At 47.7% G+C, this 24221-nt stretch overlaps 1 protein-coding gene, 1 long non-coding RNA gene and 4 other non-coding genes across 11 annotated transcripts; all 6 read left to right on the top strand.

The window, feature by feature from the left end:
• Positions 1-262: 262 nt before the first annotated feature.
• TRNAU1AP (tRNA selenocysteine 1 associated protein 1) lies at positions 263-17601 on the top strand. 5 transcript variants are annotated; one of them, XR_010375994.1, is made up of 10 exons: positions 263-459; positions 3651-3748; positions 4539-4638; positions 7396-7448; positions 8817-8948; positions 12096-12215; positions 13663-13825; positions 14412-14445; positions 15756-15922; positions 16181-16271. XR_010375994.1 is itself a non-coding variant. In XM_064471174.1 (10 exons), the coding sequence occupies exons 3-10, from the start codon at positions 3663-3665 to the stop codon at positions 16315-16317; spliced, it is 825 nt and encodes a 274-aa protein (XP_064327244.1). In that variant the 5' UTR covers positions 263-459; positions 3460-3536; positions 3651-3662; the 3' UTR covers positions 16318-17601. The 5 variants fall into 5 exon arrangements, 4 of the variants coding, with proteins under 4 accessions (XP_064327244.1, XP_064327245.1, XP_064327246.1 ...); XM_064471174.1 differs by lacking the exon at positions 15756-15922 and adding an exon at positions 3460-3536 and having other exon boundaries at positions 16181-17601; XM_064471175.1 differs by lacking the exon at positions 15756-15922 and adding an exon at positions 3460-3542 and having other exon boundaries at positions 16181-17601.
• A 3844-nt stretch (positions 17602-21445) lies between these two features.
• On the top strand, positions 21446-24200 carry LOC135316759 (uncharacterized). Of its 2 annotated transcripts, none has more exons than XR_010376010.1 (5): positions 21446-21687; positions 22107-22184; positions 22892-22950; positions 23324-23437; positions 23891-24200. It is a non-coding gene; the product is annotated as an uncharacterized LOC135316759 (long non-coding RNA). The 2 variants fall into 2 exon arrangements; XR_010376009.1 differs by having other exon boundaries at positions 21447-21687; positions 22110-22184.
• Positions 21745-21889, top strand: LOC135316830 (small nucleolar RNA SNORA16B/SNORA16A family). Its single transcript, XR_010376055.1, has one exon. It is a non-coding gene; the product is annotated as a small nucleolar RNA SNORA16B/SNORA16A family (small nucleolar RNA).
• LOC135316831 (small nucleolar RNA SNORA44) lies at positions 22633-22763 on the top strand. The gene has a single exon (XR_010376056.1). It is a non-coding gene; the product is annotated as a small nucleolar RNA SNORA44 (small nucleolar RNA).
• On the top strand, positions 22982-23116 carry LOC135316832 (small nucleolar RNA SNORA61). The gene has a single exon (XR_010376057.1). It is a non-coding gene; the product is annotated as a small nucleolar RNA SNORA61 (small nucleolar RNA).
• Positions 23686-23756, top strand: LOC135316838 (small nucleolar RNA SNORD99). Its single transcript, XR_010376063.1, has one exon. It is a non-coding gene; the product is annotated as a small nucleolar RNA SNORD99 (small nucleolar RNA).
• Positions 24201-24221: the final 21 nt, after the last annotated feature.

Here is a 24221-nt window from a genome sequence, read left to right as displayed (position 1 = left end):
TCCACCCTGGCTTACCCCTCACCTCATGCCTCCTCGCGGCCCCATCAAGCACCCCCACACCTCCCCGTGCCCCAAACCACCTCCAGCAACCCAAAACTCCCTCAAGGAGCCCCAAAACCCCCTCAAGGAGCCCCCAAGTCCACCCCTCATCCCCCTCCTCACGCCCGCCTCCATCTTGCACCGCCCCCGCGCCCCAGCGGCGCTCCTCCTGCCGGCAGGGGGCGCTGCCGCCGGCCGGGGCGCCCGTGGCGGCGGGGGCGCCGCTCTCTCCGCCCGCCGGGCGCCGCGGAGGAGGCGGCGCGGCAGCGCGGCGGCGGAGCGGGCCGCGGGCTCGGGGTGAGGCGGCGCCGGCGGCGGTGGCGGCGGCGGGGCCGAGCCGGGAGGCGAAAGCCGCGGCCCCGCTGAGCCCGCCCCGGGGCCTGCGGGAGCATTATGGCCGCCAGCCTGTGGATGGGGGACGTGAGTGTCCGGCCGGGACCCGCGCGGGGCTTTGTGAGGCGGGCAGGGGGCGGCCTGGCCGGCGGAGGCGGGAGGGCAGCGGCCGGGGTGGCCGGCCCCGGGGCGGCGGCGGGCTGGGGCGCGCTGACTGACTGACCGGCCGGCTGACACCCTCACGCCGGCTGACTGACTGACACCCTCACGCCGACCGACCGACAGACACCCTCTCACTGACGGACTGACTGGCTGACACCCTCGCACCGGCACCCTGACGCACTGACACAGCCTCACGGACCCTCACACTCTGACACACTCGCATAACTCCCGAGCTGACTGACAGCCTCACGCTGACTGACGCCCTCATGCTGACTGACTGACTGACACCCTCGCACCCACTGACTGACTGACACCCCACACTGACACAGCCTCACGGACCCTCACACACTCTGACACACACATAACTCCCGAGATGACTGGCACCCTCACGCGCACACGCTCCTGTGCACGCTGGCAGGCTCACACAGGCTGACACGCACACTCACAGATGCTGACACAAACACACACTCAGAGACACTAACCTCGGTGCAGTGGGCATGTTTGTGGGAAGTTACACGCTCAGAGACACAGTTAGAGACACACCCCAGAGTGACCCTCGTTGCCTGCCCGCAGCCAGGGTCACAGGCACACTCGTGGCACGCACACCCGTGTCCCGTGGTGCCTGCGCTCAAGCTGGCAGGCAGGCACACTCGTGGGCACTGCCATGTTCTCACACGTCCCATGCTCATGCTCTTAGGCACTTACACGCTCATTACACACTCACTAGCATGTTCACGTGCTTGCTTCTAGGGTTTATGTGCTGGCTTGTATGCTCACATGCTTGTAGGCACTTACATGCTTGTGGGCATATGTTCTGAGGCACTTTCACGCTCACACACTCACGCTCGTGCTGACACGCTTGCGCTCACACTTACAGGCTCTTACACTTACTTGCACTCCCATACTTGTATGCACCTACCCAAGAGCATCCCTCGCTACTCACCCCACACACGCACACACCTGTGGGTATGCTCACACACTTAGAAGGATTTGATCTCTCCTACACACACACACACTCGTAAGCACTTACGCACCCCAGTATCCCCCTCTTTCCTGCTTGTGTGTGTACCTGGCAGCACACTCACACTCACAGGTGCTTCTTCACCCCAGGGCATCACTTGCCACCTGCTCACGTGCACACTGTGGGCACACATATGCACCCCACAGCATTCCTTGCTGTCTGCCCTTCACACACACTGCGTACACCCTCATACTCATGCACCTGTGTCCCTCACCACTTGCCGCTGTACGCACATGCTTTCACACACGCTTACGTATGCGTACTCACACCCAGCGCATTGTAGTGCTTTGCCTGTATGTATGTGCTCATGTTGTAGCGTCTGTGCTGCCTGCCGCTTTTACACAGTCACACATGCTATCACACCGCTGTGTCGTAGTGTCCTTGCTGCCTGACGCGCGCTTGCGTACACCTGCACGGACGTACAGGCGTGCGTCTGCAGTTACACTAGTGTGACTCAGTGTCCATGTTGCCTGTTCCTTGCATGCACATCTTTCTCCAGCCTCTTTCCTGCAGACTCACACCAGCACGCTGCCTAGTCCTGCTTGCACACACACACGCACCCTGTAGGCTCTCTCAGCCTCTCTCAGCTGTGTATACACACAACCCAGCACATTGCTGGCTGCTTCTCTCTTAGACACACACTCACACCTGGTTTGCCTTTGCGTTGCACATGTACGCTGACACACCAGTGAGTCTTCCACTGCCTGCCACTCATGCAAACGCACTCTGTAGAGGCCCTTTTCTCTTTACCCGCACAAAGGGTTGTCTCCCACCGCTCATTTTTCAGTCACCTCTCTCACAAGCAGGTGCTGCTCCTTGGAACACACACGTACATACCCAAGCAACAGTCACCTGTTGCCTTTATGAGTCTGGCTTTCCTGTATACACACACACCACAGGATCACCCTTTGCATGGCGTGTCTGCACAGAGTAACGCTGCCTCCTGCTTTTGGCACACATAACGGAGTCGTTTCTGCTTTACACTCACACCTCCGCAGGGCATCTGCCACTGTTTGCACGTGTGAGTGCAATCTGGTTACCCACTACCAGACACTGCACAAGCCTGCACCTTCTGTCACGCACGCAAGTGACAGAACCACCTGGTACCTGACAGACACACAAACACACTCGAGGGCTGTCAGTTACCACAAGGCCGTCTGTCATACTCACGCAGGTATATATACTTCTATATATGGAGCTATATGTGTTTCCCGCACACCCCAGCCTCATGTTAGCTGTCACACGCAGCGCTCCCCATCAGCACGTGCACTGCACAAAACCTGAATTTTGGTTAGTTCCCTCCTCCACTTTCTATTACACAGAGAGAGGAATCCTTTTCCCTTGGAACCTTCATCATGTATTTGGTCCAGATTGCAGTGCTGTTTCATACTTTCCAGTTGCTTGCACCATGCAGACACCCGCCCTCCAGCGTGTTCCCTCACACAGTACTGCTGCCCTGTGCTTCACACACGCTCTGGCGTGCACAGTGCCACCCTCTCACCCACGACACAAACACGGTCGGCGCACCCGCACGCCGTACAAAGCACAGACCGACTGCGGGGCGCGATTAGAGCTTTCCCCTCCGAGCGCTGCCCTGCGTATCTCCACAGTTGGGTGAGGTAGATGCGGCTCTGCAAACCCCTTACCCCGGCTCGATGGGGGCTGTGTTACCCGATGCATGCCACCCGTTCGTCCGGGCACCCGGAGCTGCGCCGTGCCTGTGTACCGACAGCGCTGGCCCAACCTCCGTTTGCAGACAGAGAAGGAGCCTGCCATCTCCCTATCCCCCGCTCTGTGTAGTGAACGCTCAGTTTGTTGCTGTATGTTTCTGAGTGGCTTTTGTCCTTCTGTGAAAGCTCCCTGTTCTCTGAAATTCATGCTGTCTCTTGGGTTCCACTTTGCAGACTGTTGAGCCTGGTTCATGCATGCCTGCTGGTTTTGAGTGGCATCGACCCTCTTAAATGAGTCTTCTTTTTGAAGTGTAAGGGTAAAATACTTCTCAATAATGTTTTAACTGCTTAGGGTGGCATTGACACATATATTCTCCTTTTTGTAGATGCCCCAGTCTAACTTTTTTTTTTTTTTGCTTTTGTAGCTGGAGCCATATATGGATGAAAACTTTGTTTCAAGAGCCTTTGCCACCATGGGAGAGCTTGTACTGAGTGTAAAAATCATTCGAAACAGGTTGACAGGGTAACTGTTTATGCTTGTTCTCAGTTTGTTCTACCAGTGCATTTGGACTGAACCATTTGCCCTCTGCCCATCACCGCAGTCACTGTCCATGTGACAGTGATTGTCCCTTTGAGCTTTCACCGTTGCTGCCAACAATATGGGTATATTGATGATAGCAACGGAGAGGGCAATTGCTGCCTCTTTGACCTCCCCATCAACAAACAGAGGTTTGGCCCTCATCCCACAGTGCTTCAGCGCTCCTTCGGAGCAGCGTATGTATGCGGTACAGTCCCTCTGGGAATTGCACCTCCAGGGCTGAAGGCTTCAGTGACTAGTCCTTGTTCATCGCTGCACTAGTGCAGTGCCGTGATGCTGGCGGAGGTGGGAGGTCTGACTTCAGGAGCCATATGAGGACCCTTTGAGTTCTTTTGGAATAAAATTAGTGACTAAGTAGGATAAAGTAATTTTGTGTTCTTGTAAATGTTGTAATTTCAGTTTTCAGCTGTTTAAACTTGGGTGGGAAACTTGGGTGGAAAAATTTATGTAGTCAAGGAAAGCTAACTGAGCAAAACTGTTTTCTGAGTGCTTACGTTGATATGACTTACTGGTAAGTAGAGGCTGTCCCTGTACTGGAGATCCAAGATTACTTAGCTAGCTTCTTTTTGGTAGCTAATGTTTATACTTTGAAAAAGAAATTGTATCACAACTGTAACACAAGTTTCCTACCAGTTATCTGAAAGTACAATATTCTTCCCCAAATGTGTTTTAAATCTGAACTCTTTCTCTCTCCTCTCCTGTGTCGTATGTTCAGAATTCCAGCAGGCTATTGCTTTGTAGAATTTGCAGATCTAGCTACTGCAGAGAAATGTTTACACAAAATCAATGGAAAACCGCTTCCTGGTGCTACACCGGTAAGTAAATGAAATCAGCCAGTGGAGAACCAAAACTGGGCAGGAATAGATAGTGTAGAATCTGTGTTTTGAATAATTACAGGCAAATTCATAGTTAGTAAACTGGGATTCTTCTTTTCTTTAGAGTTAAATGAATGAGCATAAAACTACTCATGTTCTTCCTCAGAAAGTTGTTGGAGAAAATACTAATTTCTGTGTGAATGGCTGGATGAAATCCAGGTGTAGAGCTGTTTTACTTCTGAGCCTTTCTACTGTTACCAAAGTTGGACTAATAAGACAGCAGAGAATCACAATGGAAAAATAAGATGTAGTATACCTACCACAGTCCTTCGGTCTCTCTCTGTTTGTAGTTCCATATGAATTTGTTACAGTGTGTATGTTGTTACATATGTACAAGATGAACTTGCCCATTCACACTGAGTTTTGAGTAACTTTGATTTGCAAGAGAAAATGACTTTGAAGCATGGCATTACTCTTGGCCCTTAGCAAACAGAAGTTATTCAAACCTATTTACAGCGGAGAAATAACTAGTCCATTGTATAATTGCAATACACGACAAATGACCTGGATACATGAAAGCTAGGGGGTTAGGAAGAAGAGGAGGAATAGTCGTAGAGGCTAATTTTAGGATGTTGACTCGAATGTGTAGTAGATTAAAATGGGACGGCTGACACAGCTGTCCCTTGAACCCACAGGAGTTGGCTGTGGTAGCTAGGATGACTGGTTCATAAAGCAGCCCTTGAATCACCTCAGTTACAGTGTGATATGGTGAGGTAAATTGATGCCTGTTTCAGCGTAGTTAATACCCTGAGTAGGAAACAGGGAAGTTCAGGTGTTGTTCCCTGAACTATTTGGCCAACCTTCCTGAGAGGACAGCGTCCCCTGTGAACGGGTAGGTGAGAGGCCTGCCGGTATCTGTTTCACCCATCCTGTTTAATATGCCCTGATGCTGCAAATTAGAGCCCAAAATTAAGGGAAGCTAATCTTCCTGGATGCCTTCTATAGTCACTAGAGAGGGACAGAGAGCAGCTCCTGCAAGGAGTCAGATAATAATTGAAGTTTGCTTTTGGGAATACCCGCCTTTATCCACAGTTTAATTCGAAATGCGGTGTTGCGTAGAGGGATGATTTACATAACGCATGGAGAGAATTAGAGATGTCAGACTGAGATCCAGCGTAGGCAGCCTGAAGCAGTACGCTCAGCAGGCAACTGTCCAGCTCATCTCTTGCATTTAGATACTTTTTTCTCTTGTTTGCAGAAAACGGAATGTGGCTCACTCTTTTATTTATTTTTAAACACTGAATCAGCCAAAGGAGTAACAGAGTTCTGTGGTGCTGTTGCTGTCTCTTACAGAATTAGTGTCCCCAGTTCCCATTTGAGTGGAAGTACTCTCAGGTCCCTTATGGATTTTAAACCCAAAATATTGCAATGAAGAGCGAAATCCACAAAAAAAGAAAAAGATGAAAGTGCTTCAAAGTGAAATCTAAATGTTGCGTTAGCTTGTAAATGATCCACAGAAGGAATTGTGTACCACTGTGCACCAGTGGATGCAAGCATGCAAGGATCATGATTATAGCCTAGAGAGAAGTCTTTGCTCTATTTCCCAAGAATTATTTACGCTATCTTTGAGGGAAGAAAATACATCATCCAAGGTGCAGGCTCTCCGCTGCGCTAAAAAAAACATTCTGATCTCTAGGTTATGGACTCACAGTAGGCTTCCTTTCTTTGGCCGAATTCCCCTTGAGTTCTTGCTACAGCACTGCGTAGTGCGGAGGGATATCTGCTTTGGAAGCCCTCTGGGAGATAGAAAAATGGTTTTGAAGCCCCTCGAGCTGACGAGGGAATCCAGCTTAGGTCTTCCACTCTCTGGGTGAGTTCTGCCACCAGTGTTCTTGTAAAGGAGTGCAGCCCTTTGCTTCTTCCTCTGTCAGGCATGTTACAGAAGAAAATAGCAATTACCGTGACACCCTGCGTGAGCCTGCTCGGGTCATTGTGGGCTAAGCTTCGTGCCCATGGGACTGAGACCCTCGGGATTTTGAGACAGGAGACCAGCTTCTCCTTCAGTCTTAGTCTAGACTTACATGTGAGTTGGGCACAAGCTGCTGAACTCTGGTACGATGGGAGCGGGGAATTCCAGATGTGCCAGTGGGCACAAATCTAGGCTCTGGGAAACTTGTTTAAAGAGAAAACCAGGTGCAAAGTTTAGGGAGGCCTCCAGTGTCCGATAACAGGTAAGGCTTTCAGAAGAACCTTCAATTTGGATCTTACTAAATGAGGACATCATCCAGAGCAAAGTAGTTAGCCAGACTTCAGGCTCAGGGATTGATTCCATTTTCCAGGGTGGCAGATTCTGGTCTTCCAGAATTCTTGTAAATCACAAATGTCCAACACTCCATGCTGTCATTTCATTTTAAGACCTTAAAATTAGAAATAATTTAATATTTGTATTTTCTCTGTTTTCTTGTCTTCCTTAAAGATAGAAAAATTTGATGCTATGTAAGGTTCACCTCTAGCTTTATAAACTGGTGAAATAAAGATAGGCTAAACCTTTTGGTGCAGTTTCTTTGCTGATTTTCATTATTATAGCTGCACCGAAGTCAAAAATGTCCTCGATACTTGAACTGGCTGACCTGGTGGCATGGGGCTTCTGTCAGCATTCAGCAAGTTGTGTAAAATAAGGTCGTTGTATTTTTTCCTAATTGTTTGGATTCACATGAGAACATTTGAATGTATGGATTCATTTTTGCCTTGTTTCAGGCAAAGCGATTTAAATTGAATTATGCAACGTATGGAAAACAGCCCGATAACAGGTAAACGCTCAATATTCAAATATTAGTTTTGCTTTCATCTGTTGCCTTGCAAAAAGTATTCAAAATATGCAAACCCACAAGTTCATCGTTGCCGGATGAGACGTACAGCCAGCACATTTGAATGGGAGAGCACTCGTGAGATGCACACAACTAAAATTCATACCATTTTGCCTAGCAGTGCCAGATAATTAAATCTCGTAATTAAAAATGTGGATTACATTAAACTGCCTTGGCACACGGTGTAGATATTTGTGGTGCTGTAGCGCATTAGCGCTTTCTATGTATCTGAGGATGCATCCCATCATAATGCTATATAATGCCGTGAATGTGTTTAGCACCCAGAGATAAATGCAGTGGTTTCACAGCACCTGGCTTAACTGGCTAGAGTACCACAGCAGTCAGCAAAGAGAGAGAAGGGTGCTCTCAGTTGCCCTCTGGAGGAGCTCATCTTTCTCCACTGGCGGCAGAAGGTGCGTAAGGAGACAAACGGGCTGAATGAGGCTCCTGGGGTTGGGTGGTGTGAGCACCTTTCATAACGCCGGCCCAGAAACGCTTACGCAGTTGAAGGCATAATAACACCAGGAGGTGCTCAGGCAGGCGTGTACGAGGGTGAAGGCAACACGGCCCTGTGGTTTATTAGGGTAGTGTTAGTCATATCTCAATAACTATATTTTTATTTCAGATTATTAAACTTTTTATTTTAAAAAAATAATTAAAAAAAAACAACACAAAAACTTTTTTAGATTAGAATCAAGGCGCAACAGATGGGACCAAGAATGAGATTCACATCTGGTAACTAATTCTTATGGTTCCATTTGCTCTGGAAATACAGGTGGATAACATAGCCTTTCTGATTCCAGCAGCTTCCCTGCGACTCTTTAGCAGAGGGAGGATAACTTAGACTGCCTCTCAGTTTTATGCTTTACCTTTTGTGTGGCACAGCAGATTTGTCAGGAGTGTCTTTTAAGATATTTAAACTTTCTAGCATCGAAGTATCTTAATTCGTGTATTATAATTTAAGAGCAATATATGGGAAATAGCAAATCTATCAATAAAATGTTAATGTTTTCTTGCTGTATTAGAAATCCAGAGAGATCCTGGGAGAACTGAAAAATAAAATTCTGTTTTAAATAAAAAGCAGTATTGAGTAGATGGGTTGTGTTGCTTGATTACCTTGAAAAAGCAGTGTCAATAAAAATTTTAGTCACCTAAGCAACTTAACAGACAACACTAATGTATCCATTAAATGGTCCTTTAGTATTGCTTTTCTCTGAAGTCTAATGTTTAGGTTAAATGTTAGCTGTCACTCAGCACACCTGGGTTTTTTTGTATGGTTGAACTTAAGAATTTTTCTTTTGATTTCTTTAGTCCAGAATATTCCCTTTTTGTGGGAGACCTGACTCCTGATGTGGATGATGGCATGTTATATGAATTTTTTGTTAAAGTTTATCCATCGTGTAGAGGTGGAAAAGTTGTTTTGGACCAGGCAGGAGTATCCAAGTAAGTAATCTTTTATTCATTCTTTCCTTTCACTTCACATGCAGCACCAGGAAGGAGATAAAGCAGCAAGAGAGACAGAATAGTGTATCAGCTTAGATTTTAGTTATCTAAAAATACAATATTCTCAGATATTCAGGCTACAGTGTTGGGTTTTGATAGTCACCACCGCGTGTTGCCACTCCTCTGTTGGTATCACGCCTCTTGTGTGTTGGCAGTATGTTATTGCACTTCTGAAAATGCTGAAAAATGTCTAAGTAATCTTGAAACAGTCTCCCTGGACTTCCAGATGGAATTGTGCTTGTAGAGTCTTTAGGCCATTGAGTATATTTCCTGTGAAAGCTTTACAGGTTTTGTTTCAAATAGGGTATGGCAAACAAAGCCTATGATTCATTTTCAAGTACGCGGTAGCTGCCTTGTTCATCTTTACTGGAAATGTCTCACCAAAAACAGATGTCAGAAAGTTGGGTTTTTAATGTTATTAAAACATTTTCTAAATAGCACAAAATGAAACTGTGTTTTCCTAGAAGAGGGACCAGCTGGTGAGCATCCTTGTTTTCAAAACAGAATGTGGCTTCAATGAACCACAATATTCTGATATAATACCTGTAAGAATGTTGTGGTAAGACTTAGAGGATGGCTGTAGATCTCCCCTCTTTCTCACATGAGGTTTCTCAGTCTTAGACATGTTGGTTCAAAGGAAGCTCTGGAGGTCTCATGTCCAACTTTCCACTCTGCACAGGACTGCTGCCAGCGCTAGATCTGGTCAGCCATCAACTGTGCAGCCTGGAAAACCTCCTGCGATGGAGATAATACAACCTGTCTGGGCAGCCTGTTCCAGTGCTGCACTGCCTCCCTAGTAATTAAGTTCTTCTTAATGTGCAATGTGAACCTCTTGCAGAGCTGCTCAGTAACTCTGGCTGTTAGTGCCACCTCACCTGAGACAGACACCGCCACGGTAGGCTCTGGGTGCCCCCTCGTCCTCAGAGGTGTAAACCCACCAGTTCTTGTTTCGCTGCAGCTGCTTCAATCTCTGCCTACAAAAAGGCGTTGGGTGAAGCAGCTTGGGCCGTTAGTTGAGCTTTGGGAACTGTTCTGAAGTGCAGACATCAGGGAAGGGGTATCTGTGGTAGCCTGGGAAGCGGGGAAGGAGCAGGGACTGAAAGTCCTATGGCTAGGAAGAGCACAGCTATCTCCCCTAGCAGTGCCATGTGTTGCTGCCAGGGGCTTTGTTGTGACTTGTGTAGTTACTCAAAGCTGAGGCAACTGCAAGAGTTAGCATGATGCGAGAGAGGAACGTGGGGCTTGTGGACGTGCCTAGCAAAGCCCTGGTCCTTCCAGCCAGGGCTGGTCGATCAGGAAGGCCTCCTCCCAGCACCTCTTGTCCAGGCAAGAGAGGAGCTTGGAGCCTGGTGCCATAGTGCTGTGCCTGCTTCTCTGCTTTCTGCTGAGGGTGCAGGCTGGGGGACTTGTCCTCACCGCTGGGACAGCACAGAATGTCTGCAAGGGTGTTCCTGGCCATGAAGAAATTATATTTCTTGGTGGGTTTTCGTCTGTACTAAAGTCTGGTTTAGCCGTCGATGTGAAAAACTATCTGGAGAAGTTGGAAGAATCACTGTCTGCGTTGCTTCACCTAACATCTAGTCTTGTACACTACATCCAACTCTTTATCTGTCTGTCTGTATTTTGGAACTGCCAGTATTCCCAGTTTCACTTACACAACTCCTGGTCCCAGGCAAAAGACTGCAGGACTCTTTGTTGCAGCTTAGAAGCTTACACACTTTTGTGTGCAGACAACTAAAACTGACTTAAAAGGTGACTTGCACTGATGTAATTTGCCACAGTCCTTTCGCAGAGGTCAAGTTAAACAGAATGTGCACCCATGTAGAGTTTTGCTTTTGCTTAATTATCCAGTGTTTATGTAGATAAGCCTGAGCTTTGCTTTGGTCGTCTGTATGTGAGGAGTACGCATACATACATGTGTGTATGTATCAAAATATGTATTTGGACTTGTGTCTAGAGCTTGCTATGCCCAATATTGCATTTTATGGAGCACCCACTGCTCTGTTATAGCTTCCAGTGTGGGCCTACTACAACTACTAGGTGATGCCACTTTCAAAATAGCGTGTTACTTGGTGTTTAGGAGTTCCCACAGAATAGATAATATGCTGCAAATTTACACCCTTGCTTACGGCTCGTTCTTTTCCCCAGGTAGGCAAGCCCTTTCCTTCCCGAACTCCTTCCTTCACCTAGATGGATTCCTCTTTCCCTCCCACACCTAAGTCTTTGATCTTTCTGCTGCGTGAGGCAGCCCATCCCATCTTGGGATCCTGGCACTGCCCTCCTGGATGCTGTTGCATTGCTTCTGACTCACTACAGCATCAGAATCCCACGCAAAGGACCTTTGGGGATGGAGGGGGAATTAGTATTTTCTGTCTGGCTGACATACAGTACTGCTAGCACCGCAGGGAAGGGTTGCCCCGGAGCCGAGGGGTTGGTGGCCGTGTGCTCTCCCTGTTCAAGTCATGCTGTCAGAGCAGGTGTTAGCAACTTGACGTTAAGAGCTCGTTTTCAGGTCTGCTGTTGAGAATGCTGATGGGGCCGTGCCGTTGTTAGGAATGACAGGAAGCCTGTTGGAATATTTTCCTGTTGAAAAAAGGACGTGATTGGAAAGTTTATCTCAGTCGATCCTACAGAAAAGCAAGGTTTTCCTTCACAGCGGGGCAGTTTTAGCTAGAAACGGTGCCTATATCTTGTCAATCCTGTGCTGACTTGCAACTGTTTAGATTATCTGTATCCTCCCAGTATAGGTTTGAGGCTTTGCTACTGTCTGATCATGTATTTCGACACATCGTTTGTCAGCTCACTTCCAGTTCCCCAGAATCCACTGGCACAAGAATTACTTTACTTTTGTGAAGCCCTTGCGAGTACTGCCAAAAGTTGGACGTGTGGTTTCAAGCATTTTGCAAATAATACAAAGCAACTGGAAGACGGAATCACTTAATCTCTACTAGAAGCAGCGACGGGCCTAGCAAAAGTGTCTCATTTACTGTGTTTTTTAAAACTAATTTTGACTTCCCTGTAAATATTAAAAGAAAAAAAAAGGGCATGGCGTTTTTGCTTTATGTGAGTTATTCTGTATGTCTGCAGAGGTTACGGGTTCGTGAAATTCACGGATGAACTGGAACAGAAAAGAGCGCTGACAGAGTGTCAAGGAGCTGTGGGGTTGGGCTCTAAACCTGTACGCTTGAGTGTGGCTATACCAAAAGCGTGAGTATAAGAGCAGCAGACGGGTATATAAGAGCACTGTGATGTGAACTCACATGTATTTTTAAATGTCTTTTAGTAGTTTGGGTACGTTTCCTGGGTGTTCCCATCACAAAGTGAAGGAATACCCACGAATATAGTAAAGTAGCTAGAGTATCAGAATGCCCAGGAATTCAAAAAACTTAAAACATTAGATCAAGTCTAAGCATTTTACACTGTTTTTATTTGTATCCATTATTAAATACACACACGTGTACACACACTGTATTTAAATATGATTATTTTTAAAGTATATGTTCCTTTGCATTAAATTGAAATAGTTTAAATCTGCTTATTGATTTCTGGATAGCAAAGCTCAATTACCATGCTAATACTCTTATAATGTCTACTAAATATAAGTCTTTTGGGGCAGGGATTAACTTTTTTTTCTGTGTTTGTTCAGAACCTGATACAATGAGATCCTGGTCTGACTTGGGGCTCGTAGCACTAGGGTAATACAAATAATAGTAATTGCTCCCTATTTGAATAATATTTAGGTTTTCAGTGACCTCAGAAGTCTTGGGGGGATAAGGAAGAGAAAAGCAGAAAAAGGGGGTGTATCGTGGTGAGAAGATTGATGTTTCCCTCTTCCTACTTCTCACTAATTTCATCATTAGACATAGCTTCTATGTGTGACGTATTTTCATTTCCAAACAATATTTGTCATCTCATTATTTCAAATCTTGATAATCAGGTGAGATTCCCAGTTCCTGGGGAATGCTGCCACTTCATGGCAAGGAATGGGAATTTTAGTCAGCTGACAGGCTATTTAAGTTTATTTTTTGATTACCTGTAGTCGTTTTTACTTCATGCGCTCTTCCAACCATGTGCACTGAAGACCACCCAGTTCAGTGGGAGTGGGGACAACCAGTCGTTGGTTAGGCTTCTGTACGATAGCGGCAGAAGGGAGAGGTTTTTGTCTGTTCTTACTAAAGGAAACCCCAGTTCTTTTGCAAGGCTCTAAGTCTTTAACTCTTAGGGCAAAGTAAGACTCAGTACCTTCTCTCAGGAAGCTGCAGAGTACTTAACTTTATTGTATTTATCAGAAGGCAAAAGGGACCCAAGAATCTGGATCACAGTTCAGGATTATTCTAAACTGATGCTCAAAGTCCTGAACTCTTCCCTTCCCAAAGCCAGGAAGTGATACTGAATTACTCATAAAGAATGAAAGCAATGTTTATTAATGAAGATGAATATGAATACAGGAAAGGGCGTTAAATTTAAACCACTTCTTTCTCTCTGCAAACAATAAATGCTGCTGCAGTAAATAGTGAATATATTTTAAAGACTGAAATTTGCATGTTAGACTAAGCCTTGTCTATGTATCATATTGTATCTTAAGCTATTTCACCGCTTTTTTTCATAATTGTTCTGCATTATTTGCAACTTATTCCTGCTTTATTTTTTTAAGTAATCGTGTGAAACCAATGGAGTACAATCAGATGTACAACTATAATTATAACCAATATTACCAACAATATCACAACTACTATGCCCAGTGGGGCTACGACCAGAACACGGGCAGTTACAGCTACAGCTATCCCCAGTACGGATACACGCAGAGCACAATGCAGGTAGGGGGTCGCGACGCACTCGCTCTTCAGTGACCTGTCAGCACAGAAACACGGCATAGGTTACAATGCAGTGACGGGCGCATTTTATTTTCAACTCTGGGGTCTTAATATAGCTATTTGATGGGGAAGCAAAACTGTTTAGCAGACCCTGGTGCGCGCTGTTGCCTTGTGTGGGGGATATTGCCGGGACTGGAAGGATAAAAAAGTCTGGAGGGCACAAAGTGTCTCTTAATACAGTTGTCATGCTGGAAGGGTTCTCTCGATGCGGGCGGTTGGACAGACAGTGCTAAGGCTGCCTTCTGGGATCCTTTATAAGCCTTGTTTTAGAGGATAAAACAGATCAGGACAGCCACCTGCTGCACCACAGGGATTTCAAGAGCTGCTGCCTCTGTTAGAAGTTCGGTGTGGGATGTCTCCCATGGAGGCTGTTGGGAGTAGAGCACAGGCCTTACGCTTGAAGAATTCTGTCGTAATCAGTCAGATATAAAAGTCAGTATATGACAGCATTAATCAACAGATGATGTTCATAAAAGAAAAGATAAATATCTGCTGACCTAAGGTGGGTTGTTGTTTTTTTTCCTCGCAGACATATGAAGAAGTTGGTGAGGATGCATTGGAAGGTACGTGTCTTGAATTCAATACTGAAGTTATCTGTTCTGCACTGATTAGAGATAGTCTTTCTCAAATTGGCCCTTAATTTCAATGTATAATATACCTTTATCTTTCAGTAAATCTGAGGCCTGAGAAAATTTGTGGCTCACTATCATCTAGTGCAATTGCATCCTTATTTTGCAGTTGCTGTTCCTCGTCAGGACTGAAACTAATTGACTTTGCTAGCACTAAGATTTTAATCTTCTACAGTACAGTACTCAAACTTTTATCCTTTTTTGAAGTGTTTTTTTCTGGTGTGCTACAAAAAACGTGTAGATATTCTGTTTTTCTGTAAAGTCTTGGAATTTAAAGCCCAGGATATTCCATCGTGCTTTTAGTTTAAAAAAGAAATAATATCGGTTAGCATGCTGATAAAATATTTGCTATAGCAGTCATTGCTTGAAATGGGCCACTAAACCATGCTGGGGTTTTAGATACACGTACAAGCAGTTTTCATTTATTGATGCAAGAAAAAAATCATTTTATACTAGCAGTTTCAAATCTCTGTCTTGAGTGGAATACGCGCTATGTAGTCTATCCTATTCTTCTCTTTAAAAAAAATTGTTAAATCCCAAGGTAACAGTAGAAAGCAGCTGGATCCTGTACAGGATCCGTGGGTATCGGTAACGATGTCAATGGGAAAGCCCTTAATGGCTTTTAAAAGGATTACAGGAGGGCTTTCCTTTCTCTGAAATTAACACACCAGTACTATAGTTAGAATATCTCTGGGGTGTCTTTTTCTCATTGATTAAATTAATATGTTGAAATTTGTAGGAAACGGGAACACCGTATTGCCAGTGTATCATTCTGTTTTCTTAATCCCGTTCTCCTGTGACGCGTTATAACACGACGTAGCTAAAACCAAACATATTTACAAGCATTTTATTCCTGATGTGTTTTGTAGATTTTCCGTTCAGTCGGCTTGTTGCTTTGCACTCTGACCGCTGCGTACTAACCCATGTGGTTGTGCCAGTCTGGCAACCCGAGCTTTAGGTTGCGGGTGTCGTTAGGTGAGCTTTACATCCTACAAGTGGTTTGGGGAATACGAGGAGTCGATTTTTGTGAAATGTGAAGTGTGCATTGGTAGCAGCGGAATTGTACCCACTGGGTTGCTCTCCAGCTCCACGACGCTTTACAAACATTTCTCCCAACTGTAAAATAGGGGACATAATCATACGTAATTCACTGGGTGTCGCTGGCCCTTCTTTGGTTACTAACTGTGAAATGCTTTGAGATGTTCGAGGCTTTGGCAGATGAGCTCTGGTGACTCTTGTTGCAGCAGCGTAAGACGCTACCGTCCCCAGCCATCCACTCTGACCCTGTAGTGGAGGGAGCAGAACGGAACGTGTGCCTGCGCCTCCGCTCCTCCACTTTGCAGTCCGGTGCCTTAGTGCCAGCCCACCTTCTTTGGCAGTTTAAGTGGCTACACTGGGCTGCGAGGTGCAGGTATGCGTTCTCTCTGTTGACTCTGCTATGGGGGCAATCACCGCTCGAAGGAGGGACATACTTGGATGTAGTTAGTTCTTATCCCATTGCAGAAAGGTTTACTAGGGCTAATCGAGTCAGGCTCGTGATTGGGCAAATGCTGGGAATGTTTTGTGGCTCCCCCCACATTTCTTTTAATAAAACTAACACGTTTACGGGGCGTGGGTTTTTCCCAACTCCTTTGGCGTGTGACCCGTTTGTCTGTCTTTCCTCCTTCAGATCCAGCGCCTCAGTTGGATGTCCACGAAGCAAATAAACAGTTTATGGAACAGAGTGAAGAGCTCTACGATGCCTTGATGGACTGTCATTGGCAGCCCTTGGACACTGTCTCGTCAGAGATTCCAGCCGTGTTATAGCCTCGTTGCTGAGGCACTGTGTCTGTGTGACAAGCCTGCCTGTGCGCTCCGGACTGTTACGCTGCACCTGGATCCTGCAGTAGTGAGGGGTGGCCCTTTCTCCACCCAGGTCTGTTACTCGAAGTACAGGAGGACTGTGGCCTTCCCTGTACAGAATGAGTATCGTAGGAGCATCATGGTAACTTTTATTCATGGTGAAAGTTAGAACTGCAACGGTTTTATTCCTTTTGTCTTGAAATGAACTCTTAATACTTCTTGGGAATTGTAATTTATAAACTTTCAACGAGATGGCACAGGGGAAAGACTCTACTCCAACGTACAATAAAAAAGTTGGTCTTTTAAGTAAAATCACCCTTTGCATTTTGGTTCCTGCCCATCTTTCTGTTTTGCTGCCCATTTAACTGTTTTCAGTCATTTGATCCAACTCTCATAAATGTGTTCTTTTACAAAATCATTGTTGGATACCACTAAAATATCTCCAAAGCTTTCTAGTGACTGGGTAAGGATGCTGTAACTTGAGCACAGGAAAGAACCATGTAGATGAAGGCTTGTGTTCTGCTTAACCTAAGCTGTGATCTTGAGCTAGCAAGTTGATAGCTCGCCATTCATAAGCAATCTACCTGAAGAGCATTTTGGAGAGTAAAGACAGAAGGGAGCACTATAAAAATACTACAGACCGATGCCTTCTACCTGGTGGTCTCTCGCACCTTTGGTTTGCCTCCACCTGTGTATGAGGAAATCATTCCCCATCAGTCAAGCAATCTTTTACCAGCAACCTTGTTTAAATGTTATTTTGTGTATCATGCCTTTTTTTCATTGTGCACACACCTTGATGGTCTCAGTAAGATGTTAAGATTTCGTAGCGTCTTCCACTGTCCTGTCAGAGTGAATATGGTGAAACTGAAGATCTTGCAGCAAAAACGGGTCAGAGCAATCTAAGTGATATATTGTGCAACAAATTGTTGCTAACCTGGAAAGCAGTTTTCTACTGGATGTTGTATAAGCTGGATGGACAAGCAATATATTTAAGCTAATATTATGTTGCATTAGAGGTGAAAGCAAAAAGAATAGCACTTATGTACCTGTTATAAGCCCTTTTCAGGCTTTTGTGCCTTAAACTCTTGGAGAAATAGGAACAGAGAAACTACCTGTAATAAACGTCTATCCAAGGAATAGTTTGGTAACTGAAATTGCTGCTGCAAAGCATTTAGTTGCCTCCCTGCCCATGTCGATGCAGAGATTTGCCTCAAAATTTGAATACTTTCATAAAGCCTACTTCTGCTACACCTTTGTTTGTGTCCATAATTATGATATATTTGTCAGTCTGTGGTCTTTTTATCAACGGCAATGGTAAACGTGCTGTGAATATGAGGGGTACGGTGACATACACTGGAGCTAGCATGTTTCTGAGCGAATGGAGCTAGAGAACTGCTGGACCCCTGCATTCTCACCTGCTGTGGATTTTTCCTCCTGCTGTCCATCTGACTGTGCTGTGGGCTGTTAGCAGTGTCCTAACCTTCCGTTACGCTGAATTTAAGGAAATTAATGTTCCCTGCATGTGCCGGCAGCGTTTCAGAGGCAGCGGAGAGGTGGAAGAGAGCAGAGTGCTTTTTTTCTTCTGATGTAGCTGGTCAGCGGTGCCAAACACTCAGATGATGCCCCTCATCTTGGGAAGTGCCTGTGTGATAGAGCAGCGTTTCAGAGGTGATGTAAAGAAGCGGGCGTTTATGTTCTGCTGTTAAACACTTTCTAGATCGTTCTGTTACCCTGCTGCAGCAGTGCTACCCTCTATGCCCTTCATCCTCCTCTTTTGGGCTTGTCTTGGTGGAAAGAAAGTTGGCGATGATGAGTCTGGGCTGTCCTAAGTGGCATCCCCTAGTCTCTCGGAGTTTGTATATGTATATACAGACCCTTGGGCCCCTATGCAGAGAGCACAGAGGCCGGCAAAGATTGCCCACTGAAGACTTTACTGGTGCTGCAGAGCTTAAAATAGCTCATGGATTTCCTTTTAGGAGGGAGGTGGTTGTGAGGCTTTGGGCCACAATCCCTTAATGTGTGAGCCAGCCTTTTGGGGTTGTTTGTGAGGACCTCAGCCAAGGTTCTGCTGAGCTGTTAATCTCTCTGCACTTTTTTCTGTGTATCACTTATTCATCTTAATGTTCACTTTCAGCTCCTGGCCATTATTGCAGCATCTGAAGCACAGAGGAGACTTTCATGTGGAGCTACAAAACAGCCGGTCACCTGGATTTTGTAGGGTTTGTGTTTTGGAATCCAAGTTAAACAGAGTGTGGGATTTTGTTTCTCATGGATGGCTACAGGAAAAGCCCTGATTAATTACCATTTAGCGTAACACAAGATGAAAGACAAGGACTCCGTGTAGTAAGGTAAATTCTGCTTTTATCTTTATGTGCTAAAGGCAAGAAATCCAAGGCAGATGATGTCACAACTCAACTGGGATTATGTAATTCTTGAAAATTACATCAAAATGCGCAACTGAGATTATGAAGTATTCTGCCTTTCAGCATGCAGCATTTGCTAGTAATTACAAAAACAACTCAAACATTCTTACTGTGTTACTTGATGAAGATGTGATGATCCAATCTAGATTACTCTAAATTGCAGGGACTCTCGGATTACTGTTTGAGCTTTGAGACCGAAAAATGTTTAGCCAACTGCAGAGCTGGAAAGCCGTGGGCGTTATTCCTGTTGGGCATGAAGTGGTGATTTCCAAAGCGTAAACTGCAAAGGCTGCGGGGTGGCCAGTTGTCATTAATGTGTGTTTAATTAAAAGCTTAACAGTAAGCACAGGGGGTGGCCTGAGAGAAATTCCGACCAGCTTCCAGTGGGATGAGGAGTCTGAAAGCATTTCTTCAGCCAACATGGGTCTGTAGCAGCGCAGCCCCGTGTATGGTGGAGGGCTCTGATGGCGGCTGGCAACAGTGTTTTCTCTGTGTGTCTGAGGAGAGAAATTTCCTGTTATGTGCACTGTTTTCAGGAGACAGGTTCGTATCCAGCACACCAAGAAGTACCAAACACCCTTGAGGTATTTCTCTGAATCCCTTTTGAGGAACAAGAGATGTCTGATCTCTGCGTACTCACATTCTCATTGCTGTCTTGCTAATCCCCAGCTTCTGCTAAACAAGATCTGAGGAATTTTTACCTTCAAGCCTTGCTATCTCCCAGCGTATCTTGTAAGGCATACTGGATACACCAGTTTTTGGATTTATCTTGGGATTTGCTTAGACATGAAATTAATTCAGTGTCAGGATAGGGTAGAAATTTTAAATGCAATAGTTACGTTAGAAGCTGATAGAGCTAGTTCAGAAAACATCACTCTGACAAAGCTTGCTTTACCTTTTGCAGGGTAGAGCATTTTTTCAGAAAATTTTTTTTTTTTCAAGTTACTACATTTTTCTTCCTTACCAGTTATTCCCAGTCAAAATTGTTTTACCAAGTGCAGTCAGGTTGGGGCTGGGGGTACTGCTTGGTACACACTCTGTTTTTCTCAGATGATACACTGCTTCTGTTGTAGAACTTCCAGGTCAAAGCGGTGGTAGATAACGCAGTTAAGGCAATGTAGATTGAGCTGTGTATGACAGGGTTTGTCTTGTCCCCTCAGCACACGGGACCCCCAAGGAGCTGCAGGCACAGCAACCCGCCTGGATCGCTAGTTCATACTTGCTTTTCCTTACTGTTGTATTTTCATGAAGCGCTTGCCTGTGGGTTGTCTGCTCCCACCTGTCCGGCAGCGGGAACTGCAGCCTCGTCCAGCGTTTGCTCCCCGTTCTGCGCTACGGAAGAGACTGATGGGAGGCTCCCAGCCATGCTGGGAGGTTTCCTCAGGGCTTTGCTGACCTTGCGGTCGAGCACCGCAGATGTGCAGCAGGATTTTCTCTGCTCCATCATCTCTCCATCCATCTCTCATGATGGACTGAGGTTTACTGAGCATCCGTTGGGGTTTGGCGTTGCTCTTTGGGGATTCTCCCCGTTAGCATTTGGAGGATTCTCTTCCCAAATACTTGAAGTTTTCCAAGGTTGTCTGAATTTTTGGGGGAGGATTAGTTTTGCCACAACAAGCAAGTTTCTGTCCTGCCCGAGGATTTGACAGGGAGATTTCTGGGTTCGCTTTGCACAAGTCGCTGTGCCAAGGAGAGTCTGGGCTGCCCGGGCAATGCCTCGTGACCTAGCAGAGCAGCTGCAGGGTCCATGGAGGAGGTGCAGGCGGGACCAGCTGCTCATAACCTGTCCCGACGGCTTTGACAAGGGCTGTTTTTAGAAAAGCTTGGTCACGCGAGGTTTGGAGGTCGTTTCCAGACTGACTTCTGCTTTAAATGGGTGCCAGGCTTATTTTGTTGGTAATCTGGTATGTTTGCAGTGGAGTTACCAGCTTGAAAGAGCAATTCCTGAGCACTGTGAAGTTTTTCAGCTGTGAATTTTGCTCAGAACAGATTAAAAACTAACTAATACTCTCCCTCATCCTTTCTGCACTTTCTCCAGGGCTCAGGGGCAGGAAGCAGTCGGGCTTTTCAACCTGATCTCTCACAGTGGCTCCAGCATCAGTACCTGCAGAAATTCCAGCAGCCCCTTCCAACCAGTTGGCAGCTGCTCTCATTTTCAATTCTTTCCACTGATTATGGATTAAGAGCCAGGAACCTGACAGGTATTGTTTTAGCGGATAGACTTTTATTTCCAAGAAACTTTCCTTCTGTTCCCCAAGGCTAGGGTGTTTTTCCCCCCCACCCCACCTTCCAAAAGGGAGGAAGGAGGAGGAAAAAACGTGGCTGCTGCGTTCCCCTTTTGGAAGAGGAGCCCCCTGACGCACCTTGCGGGGGGCAGGAGGGAGAAATTATCTTTGTGCCAGGCAGACTGGAGGTTCATTTAGGTGGGGTGGGGGAGCACAGCTCACCCCCAGGGTAGGGGGGGGTGGGATTTCCCCTGCCCTCCCTGCAGCTGTCGGAGGAGGGGGGCACGTTTATCCTCTGGGGAGTGGGGTGGCGCGGGGTGACATGGAGGAATGGGGGGGCTCTAGGCGGTCCGAACTACAACTCCCAGAAGCCCCTGCGGGAGGGCCCGGGCACAGCAGCCAATCAGCGCCCGCGCTGCTGCCCTATAAAAGGACATCGCGGGGCGATTTCCGGCTCTCTGTGTGATGGCGTCTGTGGTTGGGTGCAGCGTGTTGCGGCCCGGGGACAATCCGCCGCCATCCGCCCTCCCCCGGGGCTCTCCCGCCGCTCGGCGCAGCCACATCATCGCTCCGAGGGCTCCGCTCCGGGGCGGCGGCGGTTCGGGGCGCTGTGAAGGGCTAGGGGAGGGTCTCGCTCCCCGCCAGGCCGGGCCCGCCGTGCGGGGAAGATGGCGGGACCGCCGTGGGTGAGTGACTCCCGCAGCGGGCGGGATGGAGAGGGGGCTGCGGGGCCCTGCAGGCCTGCCCGGCCCTATCGAAGCTGCGTCTGCCTCGGCGGTGTGGCAGATGCAGTCAAAAAGGAGCCAAGAGCGAACGGCTTTTCCTCGACGGTCGCCGCGCAGTTTGAGCCTCCGTAACTGCCCGGCAACATTTCGGGAAAATACACGGTCCTGGGGGGGGCTGGGGGGGGCTGGCTGCGAGGGGAGGGGTTGTCTGAGGGGTGCAGTCGCTGGAAGAAAGCGCCTACCCCAAATTCCTGTACCTGGGGTCTCTATGGTGCAGGAAGAGGGGGGAGGTGGTGGGTACCGCGGGTTTTCTGTTGGTTTAAGATACTTTTTTGTGTCTTACGAATCTGCCTGAAGCTCACGACTGTACTTTTCCCCAGCAGCAGCATCCTGGCATGGAAGGCGATCCTGGCGCGCAGGGTGGCTGCTGGTGACCGTGGCTCGGCACCATGGGGCAGGTGAGATGTGCAGTTCAGGCTCTGGAGCCTCCCCTTACGCTGGGAACGTGGTTGCCTTCGCAGCCTCCCTTGGCCGGAGCAGTGAGCAGCAGTGTTTGCTGGCCCTGGGCTAGCAGATACAGCCAGCGTGGTCCTTGTTCCCACCGTTGTGGATCCTCTGCAGCGCTTGTGCTTGGGATTAGGCCCTGCAGACAAGGATTTCCCACTGTCAGGTCCTGTTGCAAGTATCTCTTAAGTGATAAGAACTGCAGAATCCCCTTATTTCTTGCTCTGCCAAGATCATGTGTGGGTGGGATAAAGGGACTTTCACTCCCCAGCATCACTGGGCCTGGCTGGTGGCAGAACTGGGAATCAGATCTGATCTGAAGCCCGTAGATGGCTCTTGCTTTCGCTCCATCTGCCACTCCAGAGCTGGAACAGGCGTCGCCAGGCGAGCTCAGTGGTGACTCTGCATGTTTATCCAAGAGCTGTGGCTCCGTGAAATAGCTACAGGTCTCCAACAACATGCAAGAGCAACGGGAAGGTCTTTGACTGCTGGGCCTCTTTTGCCTGTTGCTGTCACTCGCCCCTCCTATATATTTTCAGGAATTAGAGTGTTTCTTCTTTTAAGGTGCTGGTGGTGTTTGGGTGGGGTGGGTCAACGACGCGTGCTCTCGAGTCCACAGCCCACTGCTGACGCTGCGGGGGGCGTTTGCGATCTCTTCCAGGGCAGCCTGATGTTCGGGAGCGCGCTCAGCCGATGGCCTGCCCGCCGGATCGGCCCGAGGTGAGCATGCACGCCCTCGGCGGAGCTCTGACCCCTCCAGATCCCTTTCCCATCAGATCTGAATACCGATCTTGTGGTCGAAAAAGGAGGAAAAATAAAATTCAAACTGGTCTCGGCCTCTTTGCTGCTGCTGTCCTGCTCTGAGAGGGGCCAGTTTGGAGACAGTCTGTGCTGGCCTTGCTGCTTTGGGAGGCCTGGGGTGGCAGCATCACCCCCCCAGTCAGGAGAAGGGATCAGTGCTGGGTGTGGAGGGCAGAGGTGCCGTGAAGATTTGTGGGCTGGGTTTTGCTTGGGGATGGATCTGATGCACTGATTCCCAGCGTACAGCGGCCCATTGACTTCAGATGCTTACCTGTGGCTCTGTTTTTTCCAGGAATTACTCACTTAGTGGGAAAGGCCGAGAGCTTACGAGCCCGTGGCCCCGGTGAGGGGATGTGGCTTGCTTCCCCTAGGGCCTGAATCGCAGGGAAGCTGCGGCGCGGAGCACGTGAGTGTCTGTCCTTCCTGGGAAACTGCTGGGTGCTTGGTGTTTCACGAGCGGGGTCTCGCCAGTCCTAGAGGACAAAGGACACTTCAAGCCGGCTGTGCCTGTGCTGGAAGTGGCCAGTCCTTAACCTGGGCCTTGCGGGTGGCAATGATCAACCTCATTAGTGAGGTTTTTAATTGGGCGGGCTGTTAGCTGTAGGGGAGGGTGTCAGTGAGACGCGTCGCGCCGCACCAGCCCTCTGAGCGCAGCCTGGTCTGTGATGACTCCTTCCTTGGGAGACTGTTGGATGAGTCCTGCGGATATGGGGCTGAGGCCAGGCACAGACCAGCTGAAACGGCCGCGCGCCGCGGGGAGAGGGAATGCTCGGGAGGTCCTTAACGCGGGCGAAATGTGAAGCAATGCTGAGTCAAACTGCGCTTCACTCAGGCTGGATTATTTTTATCCCCTCTTCAGGTCTTAAGTAGAGCGTGGAGCTGAGATGAGCCTCTCCTCGGCAGGCGGGAGCCCTGCATGGTCAGATCCCAGCTCCCCCCTGAGCTGTGAGCTCCCTCAGGTGGGAACAGCTGCTCCTATGCTCCTCACCCGCACCACGGCGGGAGGGAACTTGTTTGGCTCTGGGTGCTGCTGCTCAAGGTCCCAATTAAATGACTCAGCGTGGAAGGATGGTCCTTTCCATGGAGCTTCCTCAGGAGGGGACAGCTTTGGTGGAGGGTCTGGATGTAAAATATTTTGAGGGCGAATAAACACAATCACGTGAACCTCTTGTGGCGTCTCCTGTGCTCGT

This window comes from Phalacrocorax carbo, chromosome 22 (genome assembly GCF_963921805.1).
Source record: "Phalacrocorax carbo chromosome 22, bPhaCar2.1, whole genome shotgun sequence".
Classification (NCBI taxonomy): domain Eukaryota; kingdom Metazoa; phylum Chordata; class Aves; order Suliformes; family Phalacrocoracidae; genus Phalacrocorax; species Phalacrocorax carbo.
This window is presented reverse-complemented; position numbering and strand designations above follow the sequence as displayed.